The sequence below is a fragment of the Pygocentrus nattereri genome, chromosome 7 (assembly GCF_015220715.1).
Source record: "Pygocentrus nattereri isolate fPygNat1 chromosome 7, fPygNat1.pri, whole genome shotgun sequence".
In the NCBI taxonomy this organism is placed as follows: domain Eukaryota; kingdom Metazoa; phylum Chordata; class Actinopteri; order Characiformes; family Serrasalmidae; genus Pygocentrus; species Pygocentrus nattereri.
In genome coordinates, this window is record NC_051217.1 from 19,479,519 (window position 1) to 19,496,160 (window position 16,642).

The 16,642-nt window shown below is 38.9% G+C and overlaps 1 protein-coding gene across 1 annotated transcript; it reads left to right on the plus strand.

Annotated features, from left to right (window-relative positions):
• Positions 1 to 4,312: 4,312 nt before the first annotated feature.
• tbcb (tubulin folding cofactor B) lies at positions 4,313 to 14,877 on the plus strand. The gene is made up of 7 exons (XM_037540083.1): positions 4,313 to 4,474; positions 5,830 to 6,025; positions 7,221 to 7,364; positions 7,603 to 7,699; positions 9,957 to 10,148; positions 11,418 to 11,490; positions 12,604 to 14,877. The coding sequence occupies exons 2-7, from the start codon at positions 5,906 to 5,908 to the stop codon at positions 12,716 to 12,718; spliced, it is 741 nt and encodes a 246-aa protein (XP_037395980.1). The 5' UTR covers positions 4,313 to 4,474; positions 5,830 to 5,905; the 3' UTR covers positions 12,719 to 14,877.
• The last annotated feature ends 1,765 nt before the right edge of the window (positions 14,878 to 16,642 follow it).

The following is a 16,642-nucleotide window of genomic DNA, read 5'->3' on the forward strand; positions in this document are numbered from 1 at the left end:
GGGGCTGAGAAACACTGACCTATACATCTGTGAAGGCACCATTAACATGGAACATGTTCTGGAGCAACATATCGCTGCTGTCGGAACAAAACCTTGTATCTCCAAAATGGTAACTCTACAGGAGAAGCAAAAAACCAACTTTACTTTTAATGTAAGTAAATGGAACCAGACTTTTTGTCCAAGCAATTTTGGTCCATTTCTTGGTCTGTTCGTCATGAAATATACACACAACATAGAAGGCAACAGGCATTTTCAAATTATGTTAAAAACTGAAAAACGACAAAAGCATTGATATGCTGCCTTTTATGTGCTGTCTTTTTCAGAGACCATCACTCATGTTAATTTCAGCAGGACACCACTAAGCCACTTTCTGCATGTGTTACAAAAGCGTGACTTCATGCGTGCAGGTGTTTAGGTGCTGGACTGGCTGGCCTGCAGTCCAGGACTGTCTATTTCTGATTTTTTTTTTTTTTTGCTGTAGAACTCTTCAATCCCTGATTCCTGTATTACTCGGCTACATTGTAAATGAGGGTCTCCCTCAATTTTTTCTGAGTTTGAGTCTGAGGTTGATTGATTGATTGATTGATTGAGTGATTGATTATTATTGAAAACGTGTCAAAATATGACAATGAAGGTCCTGTTACAGTAGCACAGCTGGGGACTTATAACAGAAGAATAACTAACCATCCCACTTTTACAACTGGATGAGTTTGTGTCTTCAGTCTTCAGATGTTTATTGAGTGACATTAAGAAGAAAGATGATGTAATACAGTGGTAAACATGCTCTTAACATCCCAGCATTTTTGGAGCATGTTGGAAGCATCAACTTTGGAATGAGCTTATATTTACAAAAAACACTGAAGCTCATAAAGTAAAACATGAAATATTTTATACTTGAGCGGTACCTTGTGGTTCAAAGAGGTAATGCAGCTCTGCAGGACTGCAGAGATATAGGCCTAATCAATGGAAATCGGCCTAATTCTGCCCTACAAACATTTGTTGGTGTATACTTTTGCAGAAAGCTGCATGCAGAGACCCTGCGGCATGCTCATCCCATCCAGTGTGGTCGTGCATACTGAGTGGACCCTGTACCTCACTTCCATACAGTGCAATGGGCGCAGTTACACTGTCAAAAATGTTACACCAGATTTTGATTGAGTGTCTGTTTTGTGATCAGATCAAAGCTTCCTCAGGCACTGATTTTCAGTCCTAGGTAATAATAATGTAAGGAGTTCTCTAGGTGTTTCCTAGAGTGAATAGGTGTCTGTTTTCCTAAGATCTGGCCTTTTTCTGGAAGATTATGATTTTAGTTTTGTCCAGTTTAACTGTCGGGGCCCAGTTCTGACAGAACTCTCTCTCACTCTCACTCTATCTCTCTCTCTCTCTCTCTCTCTCTCTCTCTCACACCCTTTAATTTTTTCTTTCAAATTGAAAGTAGCTTCATTGTCATGACTGTTTTTAATACAATGTTGCCAAAGCACAAAAATTCAAGTCATAGCAGAATGAAAAATATAGGATTAATAATACTAGTAATGATAATACACACACATTCTAAGCTGCTTACCCTTCTGGGTCACAGGGGGAGCTGGAGCCTCTCCCAGCAGTCATTGGGTGGAAAGCAGGATACACACTGGACAGGTTGCCAGTCCCTCCCAGGGCAGACAGATAGACACATTCACTCACACCCAGGGGAAATTTAGCCTGTCCATTTAGCCTGACTGCGTGTCTTTGGACTGTGGGAGGAAACCCATGCAGACACAGGGAACACATTCAAACTCCACACAGAAAGGAAAGACCCTGGTCGCCCCACCAGGGAAACAAACCCAAGCCCCCTGTCCTGTGAGGCGACAGCCCACTGTGCCACCGTAATAATGATGAAAGTCATAGTGAAACAATAACAATAATATTAAAATAAATCAAGTGAATAAAATAAGACAGCAGATATTCAACAATAAAAAATAATAACAGGCAGTAAATGTAACTTATATACAGTGAGGGTTTGGGGGGGTTGGCGAGGTCTGGGTGTGGAGCATGTTACTGTGCCTCAGGCGGCGAGACGTGGCCACATATTTTGCAGCAACAGATGCTGTGCTTCCTTCTCCAAGGAATACTGGTAGTTTTTCAGATTGTGTTAAAATTCCAGAATTTGGGAGAATGTTTTTCAATTTTGTTTTGAAATTTTCTTGTGCCAATTTATATTTTGCACATTGAAGGAGGAACTGCAGCTCTGTCTCGCCCTCGCTGCTCTCACAGAGACCACACGTTCTTCTCTCTCTGGGCATCTACCCGTTTCTATAGACAGACTGTGGTCACTGAGCCCGTACGTGGTCAGGATCTGTCTCTGCTGTGGTCTCTGAGGTGAAGCGATGCTCAACCAGCTCATACTCTCTGTTTAGGGCCTGAAGGCTCTGTAGTTTAGATTGAGTTTCTGTGTTCCTGATAGGTGTTTTTACTGTGTCTGATAATTTGGTTTACTCTGATTGGACTTTGATCATCAGGGCCGGACTCAGGCTGTTGTGTGTTAGGGCTCAGTGGGTTAGTTAGTCTCAGCACCAGTTGACAGATGGAGCTGGGTTTAGGGCTGAACTCTTGGGTTTTAAGTGCTTTGTACTGTAGTGAAGTTGGGTAACTAGTTACTGAATAATAGATGCTGTGAGAATTTTAAAGCTCTTTTTTCTGAAGGCCTAATCAATGGAAATCGGCCTAATTCTGCCCTACAAACATTTGTTGGTGTATACTTTTGCAGAAAGCTGCATGCAGAGACCCTGCGGCATGCTCATCCCATCCAGTGTGGTCGTGCATACTGAGTGGACCCTGTACCTCACTTCCATACAGTGCAATGGGCGCAGTTACACTGTCAAAAATGTTACACCAGATTTTGATTGAGTGTCTGTTTTGTGATCAGATCAAAGCTTCCTCAGGCACTGATTTTTAGTCCTAGGTAATAATAATGTAAGGAGTTCTCTAGGTGTTTCCTAGAGGGAATAGTTGTCTGTTTTCCTGAGATCTGGCCTTTTTTTTGGAAGATTATGATTCTAGTTTTGCCCAGATTAACTGTCGGGGCCCAGTTCTGACAGAACTCTCTCTCTCTCTCTCTCTCTCTCTCGCTCCCCAGGGCCTTGCTGCATGTGGTTTGTTCCAGTATGTTCAAGACATGATCTGATTGGTTTTTAAAAATTCTGCCTACTCACTTTTGGAGCCACAAATAAGAATGGCTGTGCTCCGATAAGCTCACTCACGTTCTAGGATGCTCAGCTAGTGTTCCCTTGTGTTCTAAAGTGCTCGCTTTGTGCGTAGGATTCTAGGCCTCTTCACAAGCCACCTCAGAAGCAGGTCTTTCACAAAAGCTGTCAAAGATGCCGAGGAATCCCATCTGAGATGAGCCCTCTTACTTGATTCACACACAGGAGGACAGAAAAATCGTAGGCCAGTCTAAAATGGTAGTGCTCTATGTACTGTATGTCATGAAATAATGACTTCCGCTCCCAAACAGTGCCCTATTGGTCCACACCTCTTTGGGCCATTTAATGACTTCATCATGTCTTTAATTTTTGTAATGTAAATAGTATGTTAATATACCCCAAAGGGTATATGTGAATTCCCCACCAATTTTTCAAAATTTATACACAATTAAATAGTTGGGATGTAATAAACAGGTTATTTAGAGCGGTCTGCCCCATCAGAATTGTTTACAGTGGTGGTGATAGGAACCAGACGTCTGCAGAGTTTAGCCTCTGTGAAGAGTGAAGCCCCTGAAGCCTTCCTCACAGGAAATTGTTACATGAAATGATTAGATACTTAAATGATTAAATATATTCTGAGACATTGTTTAATGGTAGTTTAATAAATTTATTTTAATCCATGTATGGCTGAGAGGTACATGTAGGGTGCAGCAAAGCAAAATAATACCCAAAGAAAAGTTCATTTTTCAGCCTATTTTACCAACATCAGTGCTACATATAAAAAATCAGAAGGTTCATTGGTGGTTTTGGGTGGTAAATAAAATTGCTATATTTGTGTTGTAGTCATGGTGACCTCTTGTTCCTATCGGCACCACTGTAAAGAAATCTGAATCTCTACAATGAACCATTTGACACCTGAACTGAAATAGGACTGCGCCTTTGTACACGCTGAAGTATTCAGCAACTTTGAAAATTTGGTGGAATTCCCCTTTTGCAGAACAGCTAGTGTTTTTGCGAGAGTGCACTAGGTAGTGTACTAGTGTGCAGGATTCGAGTGGCGTATGGGAACACAGCCTGATCCCCGCCCTGCCGCTGCTCTCTGATTGGAGTGAACGGAGGCGGGTGGGCGGAAAATTCCAGAAGTGGCGACGAAAGATCCGTGTTGGTGTTAGCCGGTTAGCTTCAAAGGAGAAGGCGCAGTACACAGTCGGTGTCCAAAAGGCGCGTATTGGTTTCATTGTTGGGATTAAAACGCAGAAAATTCAAGAATAAAACGACGACGGGATTGTTCGGTGAGTTTTATAGTGTTAAAGTGCTCGCTGTGCTAGCGTAGCTAGCCGTTAGCGGGCAGGTGCTGCTGCTGGGCGGGTGTTTGTGACCGTTGGCTCGGTCAGTGAAACGGCACCGACTCCCGGCGTCAGCTGGGTTAACTGGGTTTCTTGTGTTCTGAGAGTTTGTGACAACTTGGTGTAGTGTAGTGTGGCTAACTCTCGATTTTCACTGAGACTGAACCAGTTTCTTGTACGATTTTTCGTGGTATTGCGTGTAACTGATGCTCCATTTAAGGTGGAACGGAGAATCGTACAGGAAGCTGAGGACTGAGGACTGGTCAGTTCAGCGAAATCCGTCATGTAGGTTAGTTTTCTCACGGTCATTGCTGTGGGACAGTTAGGATACGATTAATTAAACTATCCTTCGCCTCCAGCATGAAGATGTAACGTTAAGCTGCTGTGTCTCATTTCTGTCTGTCTCTGGTGGGACCATGACTAGGAGGACAGGGGTCCACTCATTTTTAGGAAAATCTGGACTTGTTATAAAATTGTGGTTCCTTTGCAAACCTGTTGATGTCTTAGGCTTTTAATTTAGCAGTAAAAGCATCAATAGACGTCTCATCTTGGGGGAATTTCACCACTTTGGTGAAAGTTTAGAATAATTAATTTGAGATGTACAGAGTCATTCGGAGTAGCTTGATGTGAGATGGTTCACTGTAGAGAAATCTGCTCACACCGGTTTCTCTACAGAGGTGCTGATCGGGATCAGGGGTCACAATATCCTAAACACAAATGCAGTCATTTTACTTACTGTCCAAAACCACAATGTACACGTGTCTGATGATGATGATGATGATGATGATGATGATGATGGTAGAATAGTTATAATTCTGAAAGAGTGACTGTTTTGCTTTCAACACTTCTCTTTAGGTGGTTTAAAATATGTTTTAGCCAAAACCTTATTACCAAACTATTAGAAAACGTGTCATATATCAAGTAGCAAAGACACAAAGCTCTTTCATGTAATATCTTCATGTTTGGGTCCTTTCAGAGGTATTAAGCTCCTCAGATGTCTGGTTCCTATCACCACCAGTGTGGACAGTTCTGACTCAGCAGTCTGAGCATTTCATGTCAGATCACTCTAAATGACTCTTTATCATCTCGACCGTTTAATTATGTAGATTTTGGTGGATTTCCCCTTCAAGGTCTAGACTTGTCCCAGTCTTACTGTACACTGTAAGGGGAAATAAAAGATTTTATTTTGATGATTGATATGATGTCAGTTTTATTTGGGTTGAAAATGTACAGATTTAATTGACCAGGCTTGTTTGGCATAGCTGAGCTTGTTTCTCTCTCATTTCTTTGCTCTCTTCTAGGTTTTCCCTTTAAATCACAAGGAAAACTAGCAAAAGCCAGCCCCATTGATCAGGGATCAGGTTGGCAACTGGAAAAATGGACGAGAGAGTGACCGTGATCAGTAACCCAACGGTGTCTGTGCGTTTGACCAGCACCCTCAGCTCCTTCGAAGTGAACCGGAGATTCAACAGAGGGATCACAATCGCAGAGTTTAAGGTGCCCTGTGTAGTTTACTCTTTACCTCCTCTGATTCACTTGATTCGGCTCCAGATTGACTTGATTTAGTGCTGCAGAGTATCCTGTGTTTTTCTCACTAGGACATTTTACTGTGCGTCAGAAAGCACCTCTGGTTGTTGCCTTTACTTGTAGCAGTCCTGGACGGCTGATACCACTGCATTACATTACAGTCTGTAATTTCCGGTCTTCTGTACTGCGTATTTGTGGAATTAAATATATTGGGTGTGGGGAAAAAAGCTCACCAGAGTTGAGGAAGGCACTCTGATGTAACCATGCATCAGCCAGTAGGAGATGGTCTGGTGTCGAGCATCAGTTGATACTGAGGAAGATGGAGGGGAAGCGAGTCGATCCTGTCTCTTCACCTCCAGAGCTGCCCCGTCTACGTCTAATATCGCGTTTACATGTCGCATTTAAAACAGCATCACCAGTGAAAATGGATGATGATCAGAGAAGAGCTTTAGCAGTGTTAGGTCTCTACAGAAGCTGAAAAAAGGCAGGAGGATGTTCTGTACTCTGTTTTTTGCCGTATAATACTGGGTGTGTCTGAACTTACACAGTGAGGCGTTTGGCATCTGTGACACCTAAAGCATCAACATCTTGTAATGATGTGCCGAAGTGAAAACTTATCAATGAAACTGAATTTCAACACATGCCTGGTCAAAAAAAAACTTTTTTTTTTTCCTAATGACTTTATTGAATGAATTTATGCTTTCTAATAAACATATCATACATGAAATCAACAGGGTAGTAAAGACAGTACTTTCTTTATACTGTAAAGATCTAGTGAGAGCAGGAGAAAATTGAGCTGGCAATAAATAAAGTTTACATAAAATAAACTTTCTAAAATGATTACAGTATGTAGGCTGCAATATGTGGTGTGAAATCTAGCATCCTCGTCTTCAGAGAATGGTTGGTCATCCGAGGAGGTTCATCCGTCAGCTGTTATAAACGCAGCACAAAGACCTATAAAAACATTTATAAAAAAATCTTCTGTGAAAAAGAGCTGCAACTGCCAGCAACCTGCCACAATCACAATCAATGACGGCTGCAAAAAAACAGCAACATGTATCCATCTTTTTCACAGATATCAAAATGTCCTTGTGACGGCCACCTTCAGTCTTCGTTACCTTTGTGGTCCTTGTATTTATACTCTTCTGGTCTGTGTTTCCCTCAGAGCAAGCTGGAGCTCGTGATTGGCTGCCCTGCTGCCTCCATGGATCTTCAGTTGTTCAGCACCTCAGACAAGTTCTTGCAAAACCTTGATGATAATGAAGCTCTGTTGGGTTCCTACCCTGTAGATGATGACTGCAGGATACATGTAAGTCTGGGCAGCTCTGAGAGGACATGGCCTTAAATATTTGACATTCTGGCTTCTGCTACCTCTGTAATCAGAGTAAATCAAAACTTTATCCTGCGCAAATGATTACTGGATAGATAAAAGGCACCTGATGTTAGTTTATGAAAAATGGGGGCCACTTTGTACTGGCTTTGTTTAAGATAAGCCGATAAAGAAATTGTTTGGATGTGGTAATAGTAAAGTTTTGTTGTAAATGCAGGTGATTGACCGCAGCGGTACTTTAACTGGAGCATTCAGTGATTTGTCCAAGGTGGAGAAATATGAGATTTCTGAAGAAGCATATCAGAAGAGAGCAGGTAAGTCTCTTTCTGTAAATGTCTAAAGGGGCTGTTGTATGTGATGTTTCTGTTGACGTGGGCTGTTCTCCTGTAGATTGTTTGGTTATTTATTATATCGTTGCTGTTGGAACAAAACACTCCAAAATAGTAAAAAAAAAAATAAATTAAATTTGAGGGGGATAAAATTACCTGTTAATTTTAATAAATGTACCAAGAAGTAGTTTGGTCTGTTGGTCATGAAGTTTAACATGATGGAAAGGGCAACTGGAGTTTCCAAATTTTGCGAAGTAATAAAAACAGAAATCAGTCATTCTACAGAAACATCCACTTTTTTATTTTTTATTTTTTAATCTGTCTATAGGTGTCACTGGTGTTGCCAAGCCTCATTGGTGTTAGACATAAGGAAGGTAACACCAGAGACATTTTTAATGAGAAATGCGTTTTTTTTTAAAAAAACGGCTGCTGCAGAGCGTCAAACCACATGTTGTCAGTCATGGAAAATCCACTAAGATATGTACTTTAATCCCTTTGTCTTCTATTTTTTCATATAATTACCTCAGAATAAAGTGGGTCACACCAGTGACTTCAGCTAAAAGCTTCATATGAAATCATGAGCTAAATGAGAATCTCTGAGAACTGAAAGACACTTAGTGGACTCATGAGCTTTTCTTCATAGATCCTCAGAAAACAGGTAAAAGGAAGTCAAGTGATGTCATCAGTGTGACTTTTATTTCAAAAGAAGAGCTTTTTTTATTGCACGGTAACACCAGTGACACGACTCCTGGGGACCCCAACTTTGATTATATATTTTATGATATTTATTTGCCATTTGTTTCCTGTATGTCAGTTAAATCATATATTTCATAGTCATGTGTAGATTATTGCAATTAAAATAGCAGAAAAACAAGTGTAATTGTTAAAATAACTTATTGTTTTATTTTAAAATATAAATAAACTGTAGCCCTAACATGTTTTTCAAGTGTAATATATCTGAAAATGCTTGGGACAGATAAGTATCTGTAGAATGACCCAATTTCAGAAATGGAGGTTTTGTTGTATGTATCATGTGATTTGTTGTTAGTCAGGTTTAGATGGCTGGTCTAACTGAAATCTGGTCAAATAAAAAGCGTGGTTTAATTGTATTAGTCTGATTAAGGGCTTAAACGACCAAAGCTTAGCTAGATAAAAAAAGTATTGGATGTGAACATATGAATGCTTACATCGCTCTCCAGTCTACATCGAACAGTGTTTGCACAATATTTTAAAGCACCTCCTGCGGTATCACAGGATTGTGGGTGATTTGTAGAGCATGTTTCATGGCATCGTCAAGTCCAGTGGTGAAAAAAAACGAATTAGGAATATTTGTATTTAACTAAACATTACTGATATTGAATACTTGTACTTTTACTCAAATACATTTCCAAGAGAGAAAAAGACTTTTCACTCCTTATGTTTTCTTGTTTTAAAAAATCTCAAAGGTCGAGATACATTTATTTTTACTTATTAATTAAAATGTTTGTTTTTATTAAAACATTCTGTCAAATTTATGAGTGTAAAATAAAACTAGTGTATTTGTTAATATTAGGTGTGTGTATATATTTGTTTTTTTTTTTTTATATAAAAGTTTGGATGCCTTAGGTCAATTATACATGTTGATTGTCTAAATAAAAATAAATAACTTGTCCTCTATGAGAGGAGAGCACAACGTCTGCACATTTTAATGCACAGTTACTGTTTATTGGCTTAATGGAATATAATGGAACAAAATGTGATGACTGCTTGAGTCTATTCAAATATAGTTACTTTATCGTTTTAAGTATATTTTTTTACTCTATATTTGTAAACGAGTAAGATGTTGACACAAGTTCACTGAAGTGCATTTCCTCTGTACTTTTTCTAGCCGTAGTAAAGTCTAACTGGCATCGCAGTAAATGGGACAGTAGATGAACTAGTCTTTCATACAAGTCATGTAAACTTCTGGATTCTTGGTCCATTTCTTGGACTAAGAACTTAGTATTAGTTTAGATTATTGTGGTCATGCAAAGAAACTTGTGTGTCCAAACCGTCCAAAACATTGTGCTGAAGATATGGTGCGGTTTGAGAATTATACTTTAGTAAAGTCTCCCGAGTTTTATGTTTACTCTCAGTCTGAACGTGCTGGAACGCTGGAGCTTTGCCTTTTCCTTTAATGACCGTGATGTATAATGTCCAAACATTTGTGTGTTGACCTTTGGCCTTGTTTAACTGATGATTTAATGATGCCAACTTTCCTCAGACTCATTGCGGAATTTCAAAAAGAACATGAAGGTGGGACAATTTAACGAGGAGAACATGGCCAAGCGTGAGGAGGCACATGTGCAGAAAGAGGAAGAGGAGAAAGCTGCATTAGCCTCCATCGCTGTCGGAAAGCGCTGCCAGGTTCAAGTCGCTGGACAGCCCACTAAGATTGGCACAGTTATGTTTGTGGGTGAGTCTTATCCTCATTTTTCCCCCCAACTGATCCTGAACTAAGGGCTTCAGTGGATTTCTGATGATTTCTGAACAACAATGTCTTTTGTTTATGCTTTTAGTCAGCAGTCACATTTAATTGAGAAGTACATTGTGTTGTCTCGTTAAAATGTGGGTCAGGGGATCATGTGGTTGAATATTTTAGGCTTTGGGCGTGGCTACATTCAGCCTGGCCATGGTTCAGCTGATGTTGGTCAATCACGTTGAGCTATTGTTTCCACCATGAAATAGCTTGTTTTCTTGGGATTTTAAGTGAGTAATCAGTAGTAATCATGTCTAATGACAAAAATTTGTGTTATTGCTTTTTTTTTTTTTCTCACAAAAAGTGTGTGAGTTTGACATTGGAAAAAATAGAGACCATAAACAAATGATTGAAAGTCAATATGGAAACGCATTCATTTGGTAGTTTGAGCTGAACTTCTGTGCATTTTCAACTTGTCATTTAACCTTGTTGTGAGTGTGTCCTCTTAGTTCTGTGCAGCATTACCATTCAAAAAATGGTATGCAGAATGTCATGATATGTTGGCCAGTTAGCGAACTGCCTGCTCTGTATAAATAATGTATTCAATAAGTAGCACTTAGTAAGACGGCACTTTGCGTGTTGAGAATATTATGCTTAAAATTTCAGCGCCTGCAAACATAAAATGTTTTCCCACATCCCTATAGATAATAGATTTTAGTACTTTTGGTGTAGAAACGTTGATTTTGTGTCTTTTACTTCCTCCTGGAGCAAAGGGATTACTTTTTGATAAAATATCTTATGCAGTAGGTTCCAAAACATATGCACACATGTAAAAAGTAACATGTAAAGCAGGTTAAAAAGATAAATGACAAGTTAATGTCTTTTATAAAATCAGTTTGAAGTTGATTTAGTCAAAGTATGTCTGATTGTTCAACTGCTAGGCTTGTGTGATGGAGCACTTTGATGGTCAGATGGGTATGACCTGGTGTACTTGCTGATGTAGGCTGACAAAATAGAGTTTGAGGCTGTGTTGAGATTTATATTTGATTGTTGGAAGCAGATTTTAAGATGTTTTTCTTTTTCCCTAAAACATTCTGAATACAGTATGTTATGGTACCATGTTTATAATGTATAATGTTATTAAATAATATTTCAGAGTTGAGAACATTTTGCGTATGCTAAGCGTCTTTTTGCCCATTAGGCAGTTTAAAAAAGTAATTTACAAAGTTTTTCAGAATTCCCTAATGTGTGTTCCCTTGTCTTCAGGTACGACAGATTTCAAACCAGGCTACTGGGTGGGTGTGAAATATGATGAGCCACTTGGGAAAAACGATGGCAGGTCAGTAACTCCATGTTTTCTTTACACCTCAGTTATTTTTTAGCCTGCTTCAGGATGGTATAAACTGAGTCTGAAGCTGGCAACATGATGTCTGTATCATGTCTGTATGAGTGAATTGATATAGATGTTGCACAACAAGATTGATTGATAATAAGTTTTTGGAATACTAATAAGGAAAAACTTGAATGAATTAATTGGCTGGTTATTTCATCTTGTTTTGAAGGAAAATTTCTTTATTCCTAATTTAATGTAGAAACAGCTTAGTCTGAAAGAAACAGTAACAAAAACAGCTGGTTTAATTCTAACCCTGCGTTCATGCTGGCAGCGACTTTTCACCTCTTGTCGCCCAAATTGCTGGTCACTCATCGTCTGTGGCCGTTTCTGAACTCGAGCGGACTGTTGGTTGCCATGGTTTCACTGACGCTAAGTACAGTTCAGATGCATTCCTGCTATAATTCAAAATCCTGGTGAGAAATCACTTGTGTTTATTGTTATTTAATCCTTGTGTCTGTGCAATCAGTATGTGAGGAAAACTCTATTTGGTCTTTGTGATTACTGTCTATTTGTGACGAAAGCACTGCAGTCATTACTCCATCTCTAGTAGGAACAGTTATCTAGGTACCAAAAATGGAGCGTATCGTTTCACAGTGGCAGAGATAAAGTGTATACTAAGCTGCTCGATGCTTAGTTCTTGTTAGTGATCGTCACATCGCTTTGCATAAATTATGCATAAATTTATGCATAATATTTTCATAAAGTTAAACTCCGCTTAATTTTGTTTCGTCGCTGACTCTGGCCGCTACACGTCGCCAAACGTTGTGCCACCTCCTGTTGCCGGAAATCACCAGGTCTCATTGAAAATTAATGACCACGGCTGCTGTGTTGCATTGCATCGCTGCCGGTGTGAATGCAGGGTAAGGGATGAAGAGAGGCTGAAAGGGGTTATGTAAAAATTAATTATGGATATTTGTACATTGGTACATAAACTCTAAGAAACTTCAAAGTGGATCTCAAAAATGTTCAATTTTAAATGGACCCTTTTGGAAGTAAAAGCTTTTGTAACGACCGTGTCGATATGCTGCTAATCTCACTATGCATATATCTCTGTTTCAGTGTGAATGGGAAGCAGTACTTCAAGTGTGAACCAAAGTACGGTGCATTTGTGAAACCTCTGTCCGTGACTGTAGGAGACTTTCCAGAGGAGGACTATGGCCTGGATGAGATGTAGACTTTTTTTTTTGTTTGGTGTGTTTTTTTTTTTTTTTTTTTTTTTTTTTTGTTTTTTTTTTTTGAAGGGCTGTCAGGCTAAAAAAAAAAAAAAAAACCAAAACGCCACCTGTAAGGATGAGCTCTGACTCTGGGCAGTATAGTATCAAGCTGTGACTAAAACATTTAGTTTTCGGCTGGTCTGTAACAGGCTGAAAAAGTGGCCTTCACAGTATCAATAAACCATGTGTTGAGTTCATTCTTTGCAAACTGAAACAGTAATTTTTGACGACTTCTCTGCTGTGGCCACTGGCAGAGAGCCGTTTATAAGTTGAGGACAGGAGAAGATGCTAAGTTACCCAATGGGCAAATCAGCTGAGCCTCAATTAGTAGATTGATTGTTCTTTGCGAAGCGTTTTGCCGCATGTTGGTTCTGCGTTTTCAATTTCTGACTCTGTGTTTCGCCGAACATAAGTGTTTTCTGACTCGTCATCTTCAGCAGCTCCTTTTAATAAAAAGGGGAAGTCCACCAATTTTTCAAAATTTCTGCAGAGTTTAGTCGTTGAGCTGTAAACAGAGTCATTTAAAGTGTTAGAGAAACAAACACATTGAGATTTCTTTACAGTGGTGGTGATAGAAACCATGGGTCACAATGTCTACAACACAGATATAGCCATTTTATATTTAATATCCAAAATGACAAATGAACCTACACATCTATTTTATGTGTATTTATGTGATTCAGAAAACTTTATTGATCCCAGAGGGAAATTGCAGATAATAGCAAAATAGTGATAAATCCAAAAAAGGGTGCCGTTTCGCTCTGCAAAAACTTCTTCACCATGAATTGATTTTTAAAAATATTTTAGGCCAAAATCTGACCAATTAAACGATGGTAAAACAATGTCTTTGACATCAGGTGGAGTACTTGTATCGTTTTGTTTTGAACTATATTTTAGAAGTCTTATTTCAGACGGCTGGTTCCATTCACCACCACTGTTTCTCACTAAGAGTGGTTTAATTTACATCAAACCGCTTTAAATGACAATGTAATTATGCAGAATTTTTTTTCAGATTTGGTTTTTGAATGTATATATGTATAATATGTATACACATTTTTGGACATTCTTCTAAGACTGTTTAGAAAAAAAATCCTTGATTTTCTGTGCTTGTACTTTTGTCCTCTCATCTAATGTTAATAGTGCACTACCTTGTCTGTTTCTTTGTTTCACTTCTTGTGTTTTCAGAGCAAATAATCTGTGTTCGGCTCTTCAGATGAATCATATAAAAAGTCTCAGTCTTACAGTAAATACGGACACGGATGGCGATTTTGTTCCTCTACAGAATAAAGAGGTTTTGATGCACAGCAGATTCTGAATGGAGATATGAAGGGGGTGCTGCTCTGCAAGTTTACCTGTTGCACTTATGCATGAATCTGCCTTAATTTCAGCACCGAATAAAGAGGTAATGTTTTCAGTTGGCCAGCAGCCGGTCCACCATTCCCTGTTTCATTGCAGTTTCAGCACCAAAAGTGCAGACTGCTCACCAATGTCCAGCTTCTACTGGGCCTCTATTCACCAGTTAGGATACATAAGATAATGTGGATTAAGTCATTTTTGCAATCCTGAGTGGTTTTACTATCTTTTGTCCTGTGGATTTTCAAGTAGTTAGTGAGCCACAATGTAAAGACGCCAAACACGCTGAAATAAAACTGAATGTTTTGTACATGTTGGAACTTGAATGTTTGTGGTGAAACCTCAAAGTTAAGAAGTTTTGATTTAAGGTTTTAATGCAGCTGTGATACGTCAGCAATACAGTTACGTTGAAGTTCTCTCTTCTGTAAAGCACCATAAGCGAATCTCCTGAAGTGTATATTTGCATAGTTTAAAAGCTTTTCATTTTGGGCTCGTTTTTTTTATTTGCATTTTTATTTGAAACATGTCTGAGCTCGAAACTGTCAGGTTTACTCTCAGTGGGTCCAGTGGACTAAATGTGTTTAAACCCTGAAAAATCTGCTGTCTGAGCGTTTCGTATGCCAGAATGTGATCATGGCTTCTGCTAGAATAAACAACCAACATGAAAAGCTTGCAAATACTTGTGGTGACTGATGAACTTGTTCAGTAGGCAGAGGGATTCGTAAACTGTCACAATTATTCAATTAAAAAAACTGATTGACCTTTTTATGAATTGACAGATTTTTCATGATGGTAATGTGTAGTTTAAACCCTACTGCTGAGGACAGGTATTCAGATGTGTTTGGTTTTTGTTATTTAACATACATCAAGTGTGTAAATCCATGTCAGATTCATGACCTAAAAGGTATGTAGCCTAAAACATATTCAGGCTCCACAAATGAATAACATTAGTACTTCATTGCAAAGCCATTTTTGGGAGTTATGGCTTTGAGACGTCTACGGTGAAAAGTCATTCACTTCTTCTGTCGTGGTGGTTCAGTTTTGGTTCTTTTCTCTTGGAAAACTCTTAATAAACATTAATAATTAATGTGCAAAACTAAGATCGTTGAAGATCAGTTCTTCAATGATTAATTGCAAATTGAATATTTCCCAAAAAAAAGTCATGAAGCTATTCTGTGTGATGGGGTGAACATGTTATTGGAAAAAAAGTACCTTTAAAAAAAAAAAAAAAATTCTTTACATTGACTTGCACTAAAAGATTATTCCAAGCAATTCTGAAGCCTTTCTATTCCCCCTTTCCTCTTGACACACAGTGTAAAGCTGCTGAGCTCACATGATGTAGAAACTTAAAAACCGGAGAAAAGAATGGATACAATTTTACTCTCTTTAACAGCAGTGATAAGGTATGTATTTAATATACTTAAGCTTGAATTTATGCACTTACAGCATATCAGCACATTTCTGTCTTTAGCGAAAGGCACCAAGTAGCACTCTCTTTAATGGAATCACCCATATTCTTGTGTGTGTTTTATAATAATTTTATCTCAGCTCAAAGTGCTTTACAGACAGATGACAAAGCTGCTTAACAGTAGTAGAAATAATCATAACACACACACACACACACATCTTCTAAGCTGCTTCTCACTCAGCTCTGTTCTACAGAAACATGGCGAGTCAGAGTTTTTCACAGTGGTGGTGATAGGAACCAGACAGCTCCCTCACAGAAGGTTGCTCAACGAAAACAAGTTATAAATGCTTTAGCTGACGGCTGAGACAGCGTCTTATGTCCATTTTGAAACAAGGTTTTGGCTGGAAACATAACTTTTAAGTTGTGTATATTGTTGTTGTAGCCATGGTGACCCCTGGTTCCCATCACCACCACTGTAAAGACATCTGAGTCAGTAAGTTTCTCTAAAACAGAGATTTTAAATCAAGCCGCTCTGAGTGACTGTTTACACCTCCAAGTTGAATTATGCCGAAATTTTGAAACAGTTTGTGAATTGCCCTTTAAAGCTGTTGTAGGTAAGAGAGTACAGTGCTGTGAAAAGGTATTTGCCCCTTTTCTGATCTCTTCTGTTTGTGCATGTTTGTCACACTTGAATGTTTAAATCATCAGGCTACGTTTAAAATTAGACACCGTAAGTACACACAAAATACTGGGGAACCAAATTTCCCAGTTGTGGGACTAATAAGGGTCACTTAACCATAATTTCATTTATTGAAGGAAAAGTGCTGTTCGGCCTTTTTCCTCTGGCCCCAAGTGAAAAGGTAATTACCCCCTTAGCCAGTTAACCAAATTCAGTTGAGTATATGGTTCAATATCAGTAGCCACACCCAGGCATGATTACTGCCATACCTGCTCAATGCTACCGAAATCATTATCAATTATGCAGAAATTTTGAAAAACTGGTGAAATTTCCTTTTAAAGCCGTTGTAGCTGTAATAGTAACTGGGGGTGCTTTTGAAAGACTGTGTTGTTTTTTTGTTGTTTTTGTTCAGTCAAGATTAATCGGTAGGCCTGTGGCTGCAGA